This window comes from Brienomyrus brachyistius, chromosome 10 (genome assembly GCF_023856365.1).
Source record: "Brienomyrus brachyistius isolate T26 chromosome 10, BBRACH_0.4, whole genome shotgun sequence".
Lineage (NCBI taxonomy): Eukaryota > Metazoa > Chordata > Actinopteri > Osteoglossiformes > Mormyridae > Brienomyrus > Brienomyrus brachyistius.
Window position 1 is genome coordinate 18,046,039 of NC_064542.1, and position 13,588 is coordinate 18,059,626.

Sequence of the window (13,588 nt, forward strand, 5' to 3'; positions counted from 1 at the left end):
TTCCATCGCAACTTTACTACCGATACAGGTTTTATTATGGATAATGTGATGATGTGTAGGGAAAGGTTATAGGTAATGTGCAGGCTGAGCTTAAGAAAAACACATTGTACATTGCAGCAGGAATCAATGGGAGAGAGTGATAGTGATGGTGTTCAAAGTTCAGTATATGGATACAGGCCACCATTTTTCTTCTGAACGAAGGAACTAGACTCTTCTATTCTACAATTCTAAGGGCCCATGCCCTTTAGGGGCCCCCAGAGATCTGAATGGGTGTGGTAGGGGGGTCCAACCTCATATTTTGTCATAGGGCCCAAAATTGCTAGCGGCGCCCCTGGTCAGCAGTCTCCATTTCTGGAATAGAGAGGTACCTGGTAATAGCTTGATACTTCCAGGAATTACCAGCATTTCATAAGTACCATTGCTGGGGAGGGGGGGCAATCACAGACCAGAAATTCTCCGGAAGTACATATGACACGTTATATTATTATTAATTAAATCAGAAAATAGGACTCAAAATTAATCACCGTACACTACTTTTAAAAATTAATGCTGTTATACAAGTTGAATGATATCTTGCATGTCACATCTTGTCAGTCTCTGTTCAACACAACAAGCTACCTAAAGTGTAAATCTGCCAGACTGCCTAAGAAGCAAAATCAGAAAGAGGAAGTGAGCTGGGTATTGTGATTTAATGCTTTGCACAAAATAATGTTGATTCCAGCCTCTTGTCCTGGTCGGACGTAGCCTGGAGCCTTTTCCAGGCATCATAAGGGACAACACATGGGCCCAGCCTGGAAAGGCCACCAGTCCGTCCAAGGACACATAGATGCCAACACTTATGCAAAATGGGCAATTTAGAGATGACAGTTAACCAAAAGCTGTATCTTTGAACTATGAAAGGAAACCCATGCAATAGAGGGAGGACATGACAACTCCATACACACACACACACACACACACACACACACACACACACATACACAAAGTACTGTATATCCCTGAAGGTGTGTGGCAAAAGTACCACCCCTGACCTACTGTGGCACCCAGAGTATAACCCTCAGGAGGTCTGATAAATTACATAACATTACAACTTCAACTTCAGGTTTAAGTTTAATTGTGTGTACTGTGTTGGAGCATGGCTGGTGACATCTATAATTATTTTAAGATTGATTCTTTTTTTTTTTTTACTGGATGAGTAACCGTGAAAGGAATTGTTATTAGTGATATCAGTAATTCCCTGATCAATAGGGCATATTGTCTGGCCAATACATAAAACATATTGGCATGAGCTGACATTTCTGGGATGTGCTGTAAAGCCTGTTTTATGTAGGTGTTAGGGTTCAGTGGGAATATTAATGAGGCATGTATAGAGGTACTCTTGTAGTATTAATTTTAGAAATGGTGATTTCTTCTTAAGCTAAAGGCACTTCCATTATACGTTAGACAAGCGGATACAGAATATGGATGGATGGACGGCCTATTATGAGGTTAAAAAACACACAAATGTATCCTGAAGTCTGGGTGCCAAACGTCTTGAATACAGACCAGCATGCAAGCTTAAGTGCTCTCCTATGCATTATGCATGACTTGCAGAATACAGGAGCAAAGTTTAAACCAGATTAAGTCTAATTTGATCCAATTCAAATGAATATGTTAAATGGTGAACACTAGGCTTGAATTTTTATAGATTTTTTTGGTAATGGATCCAGCTAATAAGAGATATCCTTGGATAAACCCTCAATGACCTTAAAGCGCCCCCAGGAGTTCAACTGTCACATAACCAGTAGGTAAACATTTTTGGTTCAAACCAACAAATATAAAATAGAATAGTTTTTGGTCCCCAAAGTCGCTTCCAGTAGAATGAGATCATGGTCTGCTGGTCACCAGCAGTGGGTGGTTGGAAATGTTTGTCTTTAATTATTGAACTTCAGATAACAGAGGTATTATCCAGGATGTCCACCACAGGCACCCAGTACTGTTCACCAAGGATCGGTGCACGCCAGGCTTCCGTAAATGTGCGGCATAGGTGGTGGTGCTCGAACCTGGGAGTGAATGAAATGGCAGGCACATGTCCATACACAGGAAGTTTGGGGGGTGGGGAGGTATCACTCAAAGAATTATGATTGCCAATATTTAAATATCTCTGCACTTGATTGCGGCAGGGTAAATTATACCTGTATGTAAAATACTTTTTATCTTGTACAGTACTCATATGCTCCCACAATATCTACAGCTTGTTACCCAAGGAATGTTCTACCTACAGGAATGTTCCCAAACCTTTAGTCAACATTACGTGAAGGTCTTCTGAAAGTTAAAGAACTTTCTGACCGTAATATTAATGGAGTGTTAATTTGACGTTTTACATTTTAACAAAGGTTCTGCCAGTGTCAGCACGATAAAAGGATGTTCGGGTAATAATGTTAACATAATCAATGTAAAAAAAAAACTGATTTATAATAAATTATTCTGTGAAATTGCTATGTGTTTACGCTGCAAATGTGTTACCGTATGTGTACCGTAATAGCCCTGTGTAATATTTACAAAGCATACAGCCTGTCCTAATTTTAAATATAATAATTTTGTGATTTGCATACTAGTAATAGTGTTAATTGTGAAATGTAAAATGACTTCTGTAATACCTGTTCTCGGGTAAATATCAGGAACAGGTGTGACTCATCAGAAGCCAGGTAGGACAGAGAACCTACTGGACGGTAGCCCTCCAGGACCGGAGTTGGAGACCCCTGCGCTAGCGGATGTCATGCTTACTGCTCTCCTGCGGTCATATGATTCAGTTTGGAGGCAGTTCCCAGGATGTCATGTAGTTTTCATCCACAACAATTTACTACCAAATTTATGGCAACATCTCATAAAATTTATGTTTTATAGTCATCTATTTGCAAAAAAAGTGTCATTGTCAACTCAAAACCTGAAAAGTAAATCACACAGGGGAGGTACATGGGGCCCCTCTGACAACATGCATGCCCCCCCGTGGCCCCCCTAAATATATATGGCACTTGGGTCTGCAATAAATGTATTATTAATATTAATATTAATTATTAATTATTAATATTAACATTTCACAATTAACACTATTAGTAGTATGCAACATTCTATTACGGTACATTCACACACATGGGCTAAAATTTTGTGTGCTGAGAACAGGCAAACACATTCTCTCGATGGACTTTTAACATGCGTGCGTCAGGTGCACGAGTTGCTTCAGTTGGCGAAAAGCAAAGTTAACAGCTGAAGATATTTATACAAACTTGTGGAAGCAGGGAAGGACGTACACTACAGCCTCCAAGACTGTGACTGCAAATTTGTTGTGGCCAAAAGATAGATCACTACACAAGCTGTCAGCAAAACAGCGAAAAAAAATAAATCAAATATCAAATGTCTAGTTCCCACTGTTCCTCTCAAGGTTTATATGGAAATCCTACTTGCCCCAAATAGGGTTAGAAGCCTAGCATGGTTTTAACTTTTGAGTCCAAAATGTGTATCAGAATCCCAGTATGCAGCACCCCAGAGCTGGGGGTTAAGTAGGGATGTAACGTTACAGAAAAAAACCCACGGTCCTGTACACACCTCGGTTTTGAAGTCATTGTTTGGTAGGTTTTTGGTACGGGGGGGACAGGGTGTAAAAGGAAACAAAAAACAAAACTACATTTCTTCTTTTTTCTTTATTAAACAATGGTTTATCAACAATGTCTTTGTCAAATACTGCTGCAACCTGCTAATAAAAAAACCTAAAATTTACTTAAAAGTAAATCAAAATAAATATTCTCTCAAGTAAATTAAAACAAAATAAATATCCATTAAGGTGCACGTTTAGAAAATTAACTGTACCTGATCTGTACTGTATTCACATTAGCAGTTTTCAGCTTCATATTAGAACTGTGCAAGAGAAATATTGCCTCAAAAATACAAAGCATAACAATATAAATATCCACTATGATACAGCATTTAAAAAAATACCTGTGCTCTACTTTATTCACGTTAACAGCTACCAGCTTCACATTAGATGGTTCACACACATGCGTCCTCCACCCCTTTCCGAATGTTGCTCAGGGGAAACACACAACACACACAAAAGCTTCTGCATTTGTGGCATTCGTTCGGTACATATGCCTACCGAACCGAAAGACCTATACCGAACATTTTCAGTGCGAATACGTGAGCTTATACGTGACGTTATACTCCTAGGTTTAAGGGCTTTGCTCAAGGGCCCATGGATATGTGACTAATCTGCCGAGACTCAGGCTTGAATTTTTCAAACCTGGTTACAGAGGTTTAGGTCATTGAAGCACACACTGCGCCCGAATGGGAAAAGAGGGTGAAACAGAATCTGCCGTTGTTCTGGGGGCAGTGGGAAAGAATAAAAGGGAACAAAAGGGACATGAATCATTTTTCCCACAAATCATTACTAAAATGATATGTAATGGATTGAAGGACACCAGGGACTTTTGGCAGACTGTATATTGTGTGGTGCGACGGGCAGATGAATGGAATATGATACAGATACTTGATTTGCTCTGTAATCAACATCCACCAATAACGACCAGGCCATTTCTAATTTCACATAGAGAATCAATATGGTAAAGAAGCTGGAGAAAGACAAGCCGTACCTTTGAGGTCCAGGTTACGGGCTCCGTTGGTGTGCTGGGTTACCGTGCGGGAGTCGATCTTCAGCATGTGCACGTTGTTGGCATCCCAGGAGACAATCACGTTGTGCCACTGGTTGTCATTAAGAGGCTTTTCAGAGTTGCCCTTCATGAGGGTTGGGCCTTTACCCAGGTTGAACACATAGTGAATGTACCTGCAAAGCAGTGCAGAGACACTGAATGACACCACGGACGCTGCTAAAGGAGACCTATTTGTAAAGGTGACCTCAAGGTAATCTGCAGTCCATATCTGTTCCACTATCTAACTACTACTCCTGGTGGATATATAATACAACTACAAGAAAAACCTGATCTTTAATGTTGTTACCAAAAATGTATTCCATGGGCAGCTCTGTCATTTGGTTTTGCCATCCCATCTATAATCCTCCCACACTCACTAACTTGTACACTTTCTAGCAGTACTGGATGGTCACCTGGAAATGTGCAAGCTAATAAATGTATTTTTACCTGAATCCAGCGATTCCTTATTGTGATATGTATGTAAGAATGCATTCATTCATTGCACATTCCACTTCTATGACTATTTGCACAATCTTTCCCCCCAAATTTGGTGGTTACATGTATTATTTTGTGTATGTTTTAAGGTGCATTTTTGAAAATGTCAGTTACAGTACCATGTATCATTTGTATATCATTTGTATTTTTTAACATGGTTAAATATTTATATTCTTTTTTCTGTTTTGCACTATAACCACCATTCTCTGTGATATAACAGTAAGAACTATAACAGATTAAATAAGGGTGTATATGTATATCTGGAGGGGCCACATAAATTGTTTTTCCCCCATTTTAACTCATTTATATTTAATTAATTAAATTAATTCAGCTGATACTGAGGAGAGGATGGCATAAGGCAGTCATATCTACAAACAAACCTGGATGATGACAGCTGCAAGATCTCTTTTTGCATATATGGGTAAGATCTACTTTTATATAACTATGCTAAACCCACCTCTGTTTTCTATCTGATAGAGCTTAACTTTGAGTATTCTTTCAGTATAACCCATGAACATGAAGGCTTCTTCAGGCGTCAGCTGAGATCCCTCACTTACCCTTTGACCAGCTCCACAACAATGAAATCACTGCCATCGCCAGAGTTGTAGAGCAGCAGCCCATCAGAGGATGTGGTCTTAAACTGAAAGAAAAGGTGGATGGAGGCATAGGCCTGCAGGGTGGCCAGAGTCAGGTAGCTGGCCCTGCTCCGGAAAGCGATGGGGTCGGCAATGATGTGGTGCATGCCGAAGCGAGCGTTGAGCTCGCAGTACGAGATGTCGCCGTTTTTGCACTGATCCAAGTAGGGCACCCCGTTGACTGTCAAGCCCTGCAGGTGCCCGATAAAGTTGGATGGAACAACTGAGACGAAGCGTCGCTCGGTCATGATGCCTGTCTCGATGTTTTGGAACTCCAGGCACGTATGTGCAGCAGTTATCTGGCCTGAGTTCAGTGAGGGAACAGAAAACATTCTCAGTAATTACCGTGCACCACTCATGCGCAGTGAAAGTACAAAGTAAGACAAAACAAGAACACAGTTTCAAAAAATATAGTTTTGGACAAACAAATCATCTGTAATCTTCCATACCCTGCAGTCTTTTACCATGTTAAATTACCTGTAACTATGGTCTTGGCTATAAAAAATAAGTAATCTTGCAGTCAGTCAGGTACATTGTTGATGTCAAATAAAGGCCTTTTCTCTTATATCATACCTCTGATTATATCATAATTGGACCAGTGTCAACCAGACAGTTTGTCATGAAATGAGGTTAATGAAAGAGCAATGGCCCTTAATATGACAGTGTCCTCACCATCCATGGTCACATTGTCCACAGAGAGCTGCAGGTTCTTTCCTCTGCGCGTCACCTTCACCGCATGCCACTCGTTGTCATTCAGTTTCTGCCCTGCAACCAGTGTCTCAGGTCCTTTGCCTGTGGAGGGATGCTGCAAGTTACAGAAGGCCAAGCATCCTTTCATAGCAATGCAAAAGGACACCTGAGTCCACGTCCAGTACAACCCCACACACACACAGAAACACACAGGCACAGTGCACGTATTCCCCTACCCAGCCCTAACCTTAACCATAAGTAACCAAACAAAATACAAGACTTTTAGCATTGATATTTTTTGATTGCACTCACCGATTTTTATAACATTGAGGTTATCCTTGTGGAAACCAAAAAAATGTCCCCACGAGGTAAAATGTTCCACATTTAAAAAAAAAGTCCCACACACACACACACATGCACAGAACGGACATATTTTTATATTCATATCTTTGTGGGTACTGCTCATTCATTTATACTGTATGGGAATAATACTAATGCTATGACAACCGTAACCCCTACGCAGCCCTTACCATAACCACAAGAGATTTCTTGTTTTTTGATTGCAGTCAAGGATTTTTAGAAATTTGAGTTTTCATTCCTGGTCCATATAACGTAAAAAAAATGAGGTATTTATCACATTGTAGGTACAGTTGTTCCCCAAAAACTAAGGTATATCTGGACCACACACACACACACACACACACACACACACACACACACACACACAAAGAAGCCACCATGTAATATATCTTTTATTTCATCTGAGGATGGAAATTTTCTCATTTTATACATTAAATGGGATCCAGCTGTCTGTTCTGAGAGAGAAGCTACTTTAGCATGCCCAATGCATCCGTGGAATGTTCCTGTTCCAGAAATATTGGAGACATCCTGAGCTGCTCATTACAATATGACAGAAAGAGGACACCAGAAATGTTCTAAGGGTATCAATACATGGATACCTGAGGGATGGGCTGGCCCCCCATCCTGGGTTATTTGCCACCTCGTGCCCGTAGCTTCTGGAATAGGCTACGGACCCCCCATGACCCAGAAGCATAAGTGGGGTGGAAAATGGATGGATGGATGGATGGATGGAATAGATATCTGAGGTGACACACTGAGAGTATATATTTTTAGAACATTCATAAGCAGCATGTAAGTATAACTTATCCTAAGATAATATAGTGTTGGCGAGTTGCCTCTCATTAGTTCCTGTCCTAGAGGATCTGGCCTTGCAAGCCTCCTCCCAGACCACCTGCAGCTGCAAGTGTGCTTGATGGCCCCCCGCAGCATGGAGCAGGCGCTAGCAGAGGGGGAGAGAGTGGAGGTGATCCTGGGCACAGTGGGCCAGGAGTGTGCCCCGATACACGTGGTGGCACGGGAGAGTGGCGGCGGTGAATTCCCCACAAGGAATCTCGACAAGCAGGAGGTCACGGCCACGGCAGCCATGCTGCTTGACCACAGGGAGCCCTGCCACACTCTAGAGACACAGCAGGCTGTGAAGCACCGTGAGCTGGAAGAGCAGTGCGGCCAGTATCAGCAGGACCTGGATCAGCTGTTCGTGTGTAATGGTGGGCTGAAGCAGGAACATCACAAGCTGGAGGAGCAGCAAGAGCAGCAGCAGGGAAAGCAGGCCAGCAGTCAGCAGCGGGCCCCCTCAAAGTCACGTATGTCCAAGGGCCGACACCTGAGGGGACAGGCGTTGCCAGCTCCTGCCATCAACCAGGCTCCGCCAACAGGCCCTAGCTTCCCAGTCATATACAAGGACAGGTAATGAGTGGCTGTTACGGGTGCCAGAAAGGGCGCACTGGGGTCTGCCACAAGACCAATGGCACTTCATCTTCATTAAATATGTAGTTATGAGTCTTCCTCCATGGGCCATGAAGGAAAGAGTAGGTGGTGGGTTGTTGCTGTCTGATCTACTGTCTGAGTTCTGCCTCGCTTCTTGCCCGTCTCTCCAGAACCTGGGTTCCCAGGGCATCAAAAGACCTTAAGAGCTTTAATACATCTTAATAACAAACATTATATGACTATAACATATGTAATCAGATATTGTTAAAACATGATTGTAATGTTTGTTATTAATGTACGTTACAGCTGTTATGTCTTGTTCATTGAGTGTTATGAATGCAATGCTTTAAGACATGTTAAGCTATATTTACATGATTCTTATTGATATTGTATGAATGCATTATGAAGGTGCACTGAATGTTGTATGAATGCACAGCAAATATTAATCGTTATCTGTGGTTTTAACTTAAGGATGGCTTAGCTAGTAGTCCACGGCCTGACTGAGCTCTAAACGGCAGGTGATCTTGGATCACTGTGCTCCATACTGTCATAGAACCAGGACAGAGTGGCTTTAAAGGTGAAAAGCCTGGGCAGAATGCAGCCCACCTGCCTGCTGGCATCCCAACTCTAGTCTTTGTCCAATCAAATGCAAGGTAATTAAACCCTATTGTAGCTGAAGCAACCATTGTCAGCTATTATAAGCATCTGTTGAGTGAATATTCTTTTTGATACACATTTGGCCCATTTTTACCACCAGATCTTCCGAAGTTTTCTTAAGTTATTTAGTGGTTTCAATTTTAGTATTTAACAGAAGTCACCTTTCATGTTCCGTTTCCCACACTGCTGCCTGCTCTAAAGTTATACATCTTTGGATATGATGCTTCCATAAAAGAACAAAATCTAACAGAAATGTTTCAAATGTCAAAACAATATTATCAAAATCTTAATTTTCACATTCTTAAACTAATCCAGTCTTGTGCTGTTATACAGTAGCTTATAATTTAGAAGAGTCATTTTTATCAGTAACTCAGGGAAGTCTAAATAACTGTCTTAATATACCAGAAATGTTATTTGGAAATGAATGTTAAATTTAAAAAAAATTTACAGAACATGTATATCTATATATTCTAGTCACACAGCAACTACAAATACTAAGCAAGATCTGTTACATGGTGCTCTCTCCATGACAAGCCAAAACGACAGGGACAAAAAAGGTCTTTTACTTCTCCTACCACAACACAGTCATCAATTTAAAAAAAAACTTTTAAAATAAATGTGTATAGCCAAAATACCTACAGCTATATCTCCACACTCCACTCCAAAGAGCTGGACTTTTCCCTGCGCAGCTCAGCTCATAACCTAGGCATCACCTTACAGATACATGTGGATGCAATATCAAAGGTGTGCTTCTTACAACTACGCAACATCGGCAAACTATAACGATTCCTCCCTATTCAAGACACTGAGAAATTGGTGCATGCCTTTGTATACAGTAGCTTAGGCTACTGTAATTCTCTGTTATCTGGGAGCACACACTGCACATTAAACACCCTGCAGCGTATTCAGAATGCAGCAGCTCGAATTGTTACCAGAAGCAGGAAGTTTAACACATAACCCCTGCTCTTAGTTCCCTGCATTGGCTTTCTGTTAAGTTCAGGACTGACTTTAAAGTTCAACTACTTACATATAACGCACTTAAAGGTCTAGCACCTGGCAACCTGACAGAATTACTGCAAGTTTATGAGCTGCATCGTCCACTCAGGTCACAGAATGTAGGTTTCTTTGTAGTTCTACATATAAATAAAGTGGGAGTGGGCGGTAAAGCATTCTGCTACAGAGCCCCTATACTGTGGAATGGTTTGCCAGCATATGTTTGGGATGCCGAATCGATTTTAGTGTTTAAATCTCGGCTGAAGACCTATTTACTTTAGGTTTATTTTAAACACCCCTCATAGCCTTCTCCTGTAGCACATCAACTGCCCAACCCACAGCAAGGCCCCTGCTGCTCAGAGACTGCCTACTTTTTCATTTTTCCGCATGTCTACCAATTCATCTGTCACAAACAGCACAGGGGATTGTGTTTCTGGTTTCCAGGACACCTGTTCATCTTATATGTATTTATAACCAAAGGAACTCCACAGCTGTACACAGCATGTAGTTCTTAGAACATTTACATTAAAATGTAAAACTGTAAATAAAAACCCTATTTAAATACTCAAATGTGGAATTTTTTTACACAGATAAGTGCTTTTAACACTCTGGAGTCAGTGTACTCACATGTGGGACCAAACAGAAATCTTGCCAAACCATTTAAAAAAAATCACGGATCCTGTTAAGGGTGACCCTAGCAAGGGCCTTACCTGACACTGAGAGCAGTGTGATCCCCCTGTCGTTACCGCGATCCAGGTGATCACCATTCCTTTTCCAGATAGGGACAAGTCCCATTTTCCAGTCAGTTGGGATCACACCTGACTCCCAAATGAAGGAAAATATTGCTTGTAACTCCAGGAGTACAGCCTCACCACTCTTACTATTATACCAAATATTACTATTAGATGAAAAGTTCTCTCCCCGGATACCACAGATCCCTGCAGCCTTCTCTATCCTCAGCTTGTTCACCACCTGTGCAATTTCAATGAGACTTGGTGATACACAGCTAATTAGAGGATCAGCCTCAAGAGCTGTGGACCCAGAGATTTAAACAGTTACTCACAGTTGCCGGCCCATCAAGTCACAACTGTAGTTTCATTTTACTTTGTCTGTTGTCCAGAGGCAACAAAGTCTCACATTTGAGCCTCATAATATGCTCATTAAAAGAAGTGACCTCAGACACCATTGGGAGGAGCTTATCCACCACAGCAACAGCTACTCCCTGAGTATAGCAGCCGTCAGAACGACCAGAATAGAAGTAGGTATACCCACCCACAGAGATATAGCCACTCCCTGGCCTCAGAGAAAAATGCCCCAGAAATGCAGAATTTACAAAGCTCCCCCGATAGCAGGCAAGAGATGATCACCGTGCATAACAGGCAGGACATTCCACACGCCTACCCGGATAGGTCATCTCAGATTAGGACCCGAGTGCTACCGTAAAACGGACGATACCTCGGTACCACACCAGTTTTGATCCTCAACAGGCCTGACCGCACTAGCTCCCTGGTGATATTGAGGGATGGAGGATGGGGTTTTCGAGGGCTTTCCCTCATCCCTTTCATGTTGCATGCAGCCTTCTTGTAGGCGGTTGCAGCAGAGCTAATCCTGCAGAGAGCAGAAAAGAGTCCTGTCTACTTTCTCTGAGCTATGTTTTTTTAATTTTTTTTTTTTTACAAAGGCTGTAGTGTCACACCACCAACCCTCAAAATTTTTCCCTGCACTGGACTAGGAAGGGTCATATAAGGGTAAAGATAATAAATGAAAAATAATAATAAAAAAAATTATAACACATGGAGATGACGCAGGGGAACATACATTTTTCCAACCAGGTTGCCCTGAGTTCACAGGCACTGGGGAGGGACAGGTTCAGAAAGACAGAGGAGAAACAGGGATTCATTATTAATAATAATAGGTACTTTATTGATCCCTATGGGGAAATTCTCTTTTATGTCTCCCCCAACTTCTTCTCTATAGGTGAGATCAACCTGGCTACAGAGGGCAGCCACCTATAGCGGTGCCCAAGGAGCTGGGGATTAAGGGTCGTGCTTAAGGACCCGCAGACAGGCTGTGGCCAGGTTTGAATAAGCAGCCTTATGATCTAGAACAGAGGCTTAGTTCTCTGAGCCACACGTGGCCCCCCAGCCTGAGGCTAAAGGGAATGAGAGTTAGAACCAGCATGAGGACTATGGCGGGTTACTGGGGCATGAAAAGCACAACACAACAGTATGCGTCATATATGACAGTCACATGACTCTCTTTGAAGCTGGGACTCTACAGCCACCCTTCATCTGGGTTTCATTTTTAAGTAGCACACAGTTCTCAGTCAAGTCAGCTGCCCCACGATTGTACATGTGCCAGATGTGGGACCCAACCTGCCCCATTTAACAGCACCCTATACCCCTCCACCAGAGGGCGCAGATGGTTCACTGTCGTGCTCCATCATGGCTCATTATGCCTCATCTCATGGCTCCAGAGGAGAGCCTGCTCTACTACTGAAGCAGGAAACCCTGCACACCTTTGCCTGTCAGTCGGAAACACCATGCAAATTCAGTGTCTCACAGTATGAATCACACACAGTCACCTGGAGCTTATACAACCCAGAAACTACAGTCGGATACCTATAGATACCCCAGGTATAGAGTTTATGCAGTTTGAGCTATACGTATTATTAAAGCTGAAAACAATGGTCTCTCTTCTCTTATTAAAAGTTATAATATCATTACAGCTTACTGCTGGATTATGAAGACCGATCTAATTTTGATTAACATTCAAAATTCATCAGCTGAGGTCAGTGTGAACTAAATCTGACATGAAACAGCACATCGCACATCCATATGCTACCAAACTACCATAACCCACTTGGAAATATGTGAATTTTATTAACATCAATTCCAAGTTAATCGTCATGCATTTTAATGCGAATATTTTTAAACTATGAAAAATGAACATTTACTGTATATTTAGAGATGGCACTGATTAAATACCTAAGGTAGAGAGTACAACGTAAACAGCCCCTTGACCAGGCACATGCTGTGCACTAGCTTGTACTGTCAGAAGTACTAAACCTGCAGCTGATCACGTAATCACTGCCCTATCTTGGCCAGTCCGCAGACAGCGCATGCTGCCTTAACATCAGATGTACACCAAAAAAGATTAAATGCTGGAAATGTCGAATAAACTTGTCGAATCAAAGCAATTGATTACACAATATATTTGGAGTTCCCTTGATGTAAATATGTATTTTATACAGTTTAGCCTGTAAAAAAGTAGGTCCAACCATCCATCCATTTTCCAAACCGTTTATCCTACTGGGTCGCAGGGGGTCCGGAGCCTATCCCGGAGGTAATGGGCACGAGGCAGGGAACAACCCAGGATGGGGGGCCAGCCCATCGCAGGGCACACTCACACACCATTCACTCACACATGCACACCTATGGGCAATTTAGCAACTCCAATTAGCCTCTGCATGTTTATGGACTGTGGGGGGAAACCCAGAGGAAACCCCACAACGACATGGGGAGAACATGCAAACTCCACACACATGTGACCCAGGCGGAGACTCGAACCCGGGTAGGTCCAACCATAAAAAAAATCTAACAAAGCTGTTGTTAAAAGATATTATGTGCTACCTTGGGCGAAGCTTAC

The 13,588-nt window shown here is 42.1% G+C and overlaps 1 protein-coding gene across 1 annotated transcript in view; it reads right to left on the reverse strand.

Moving 5' to 3' along the window:
- Positions 1-13,588, reverse strand: part of LOC125750613 (neurexin-2-beta-like) — a 357,714-nt gene that overhangs the window by 230,084 nt on the left and 114,042 nt on the right. Inside the window, exons 11-13 of the mRNA XM_049028714.1 lie at positions 6,485-6,604; positions 5,735-6,116; positions 4,626-4,816 (exon numbers count right to left, since the gene is read on the reverse strand). Coding sequence (XP_048884671.1) covers positions 4,626-4,816; positions 5,735-6,116; positions 6,485-6,604 — 693 coding nt within the window. The remainder of the gene's footprint in view (positions 1-4,625; positions 4,817-5,734; positions 6,117-6,484; positions 6,605-13,588) is intronic.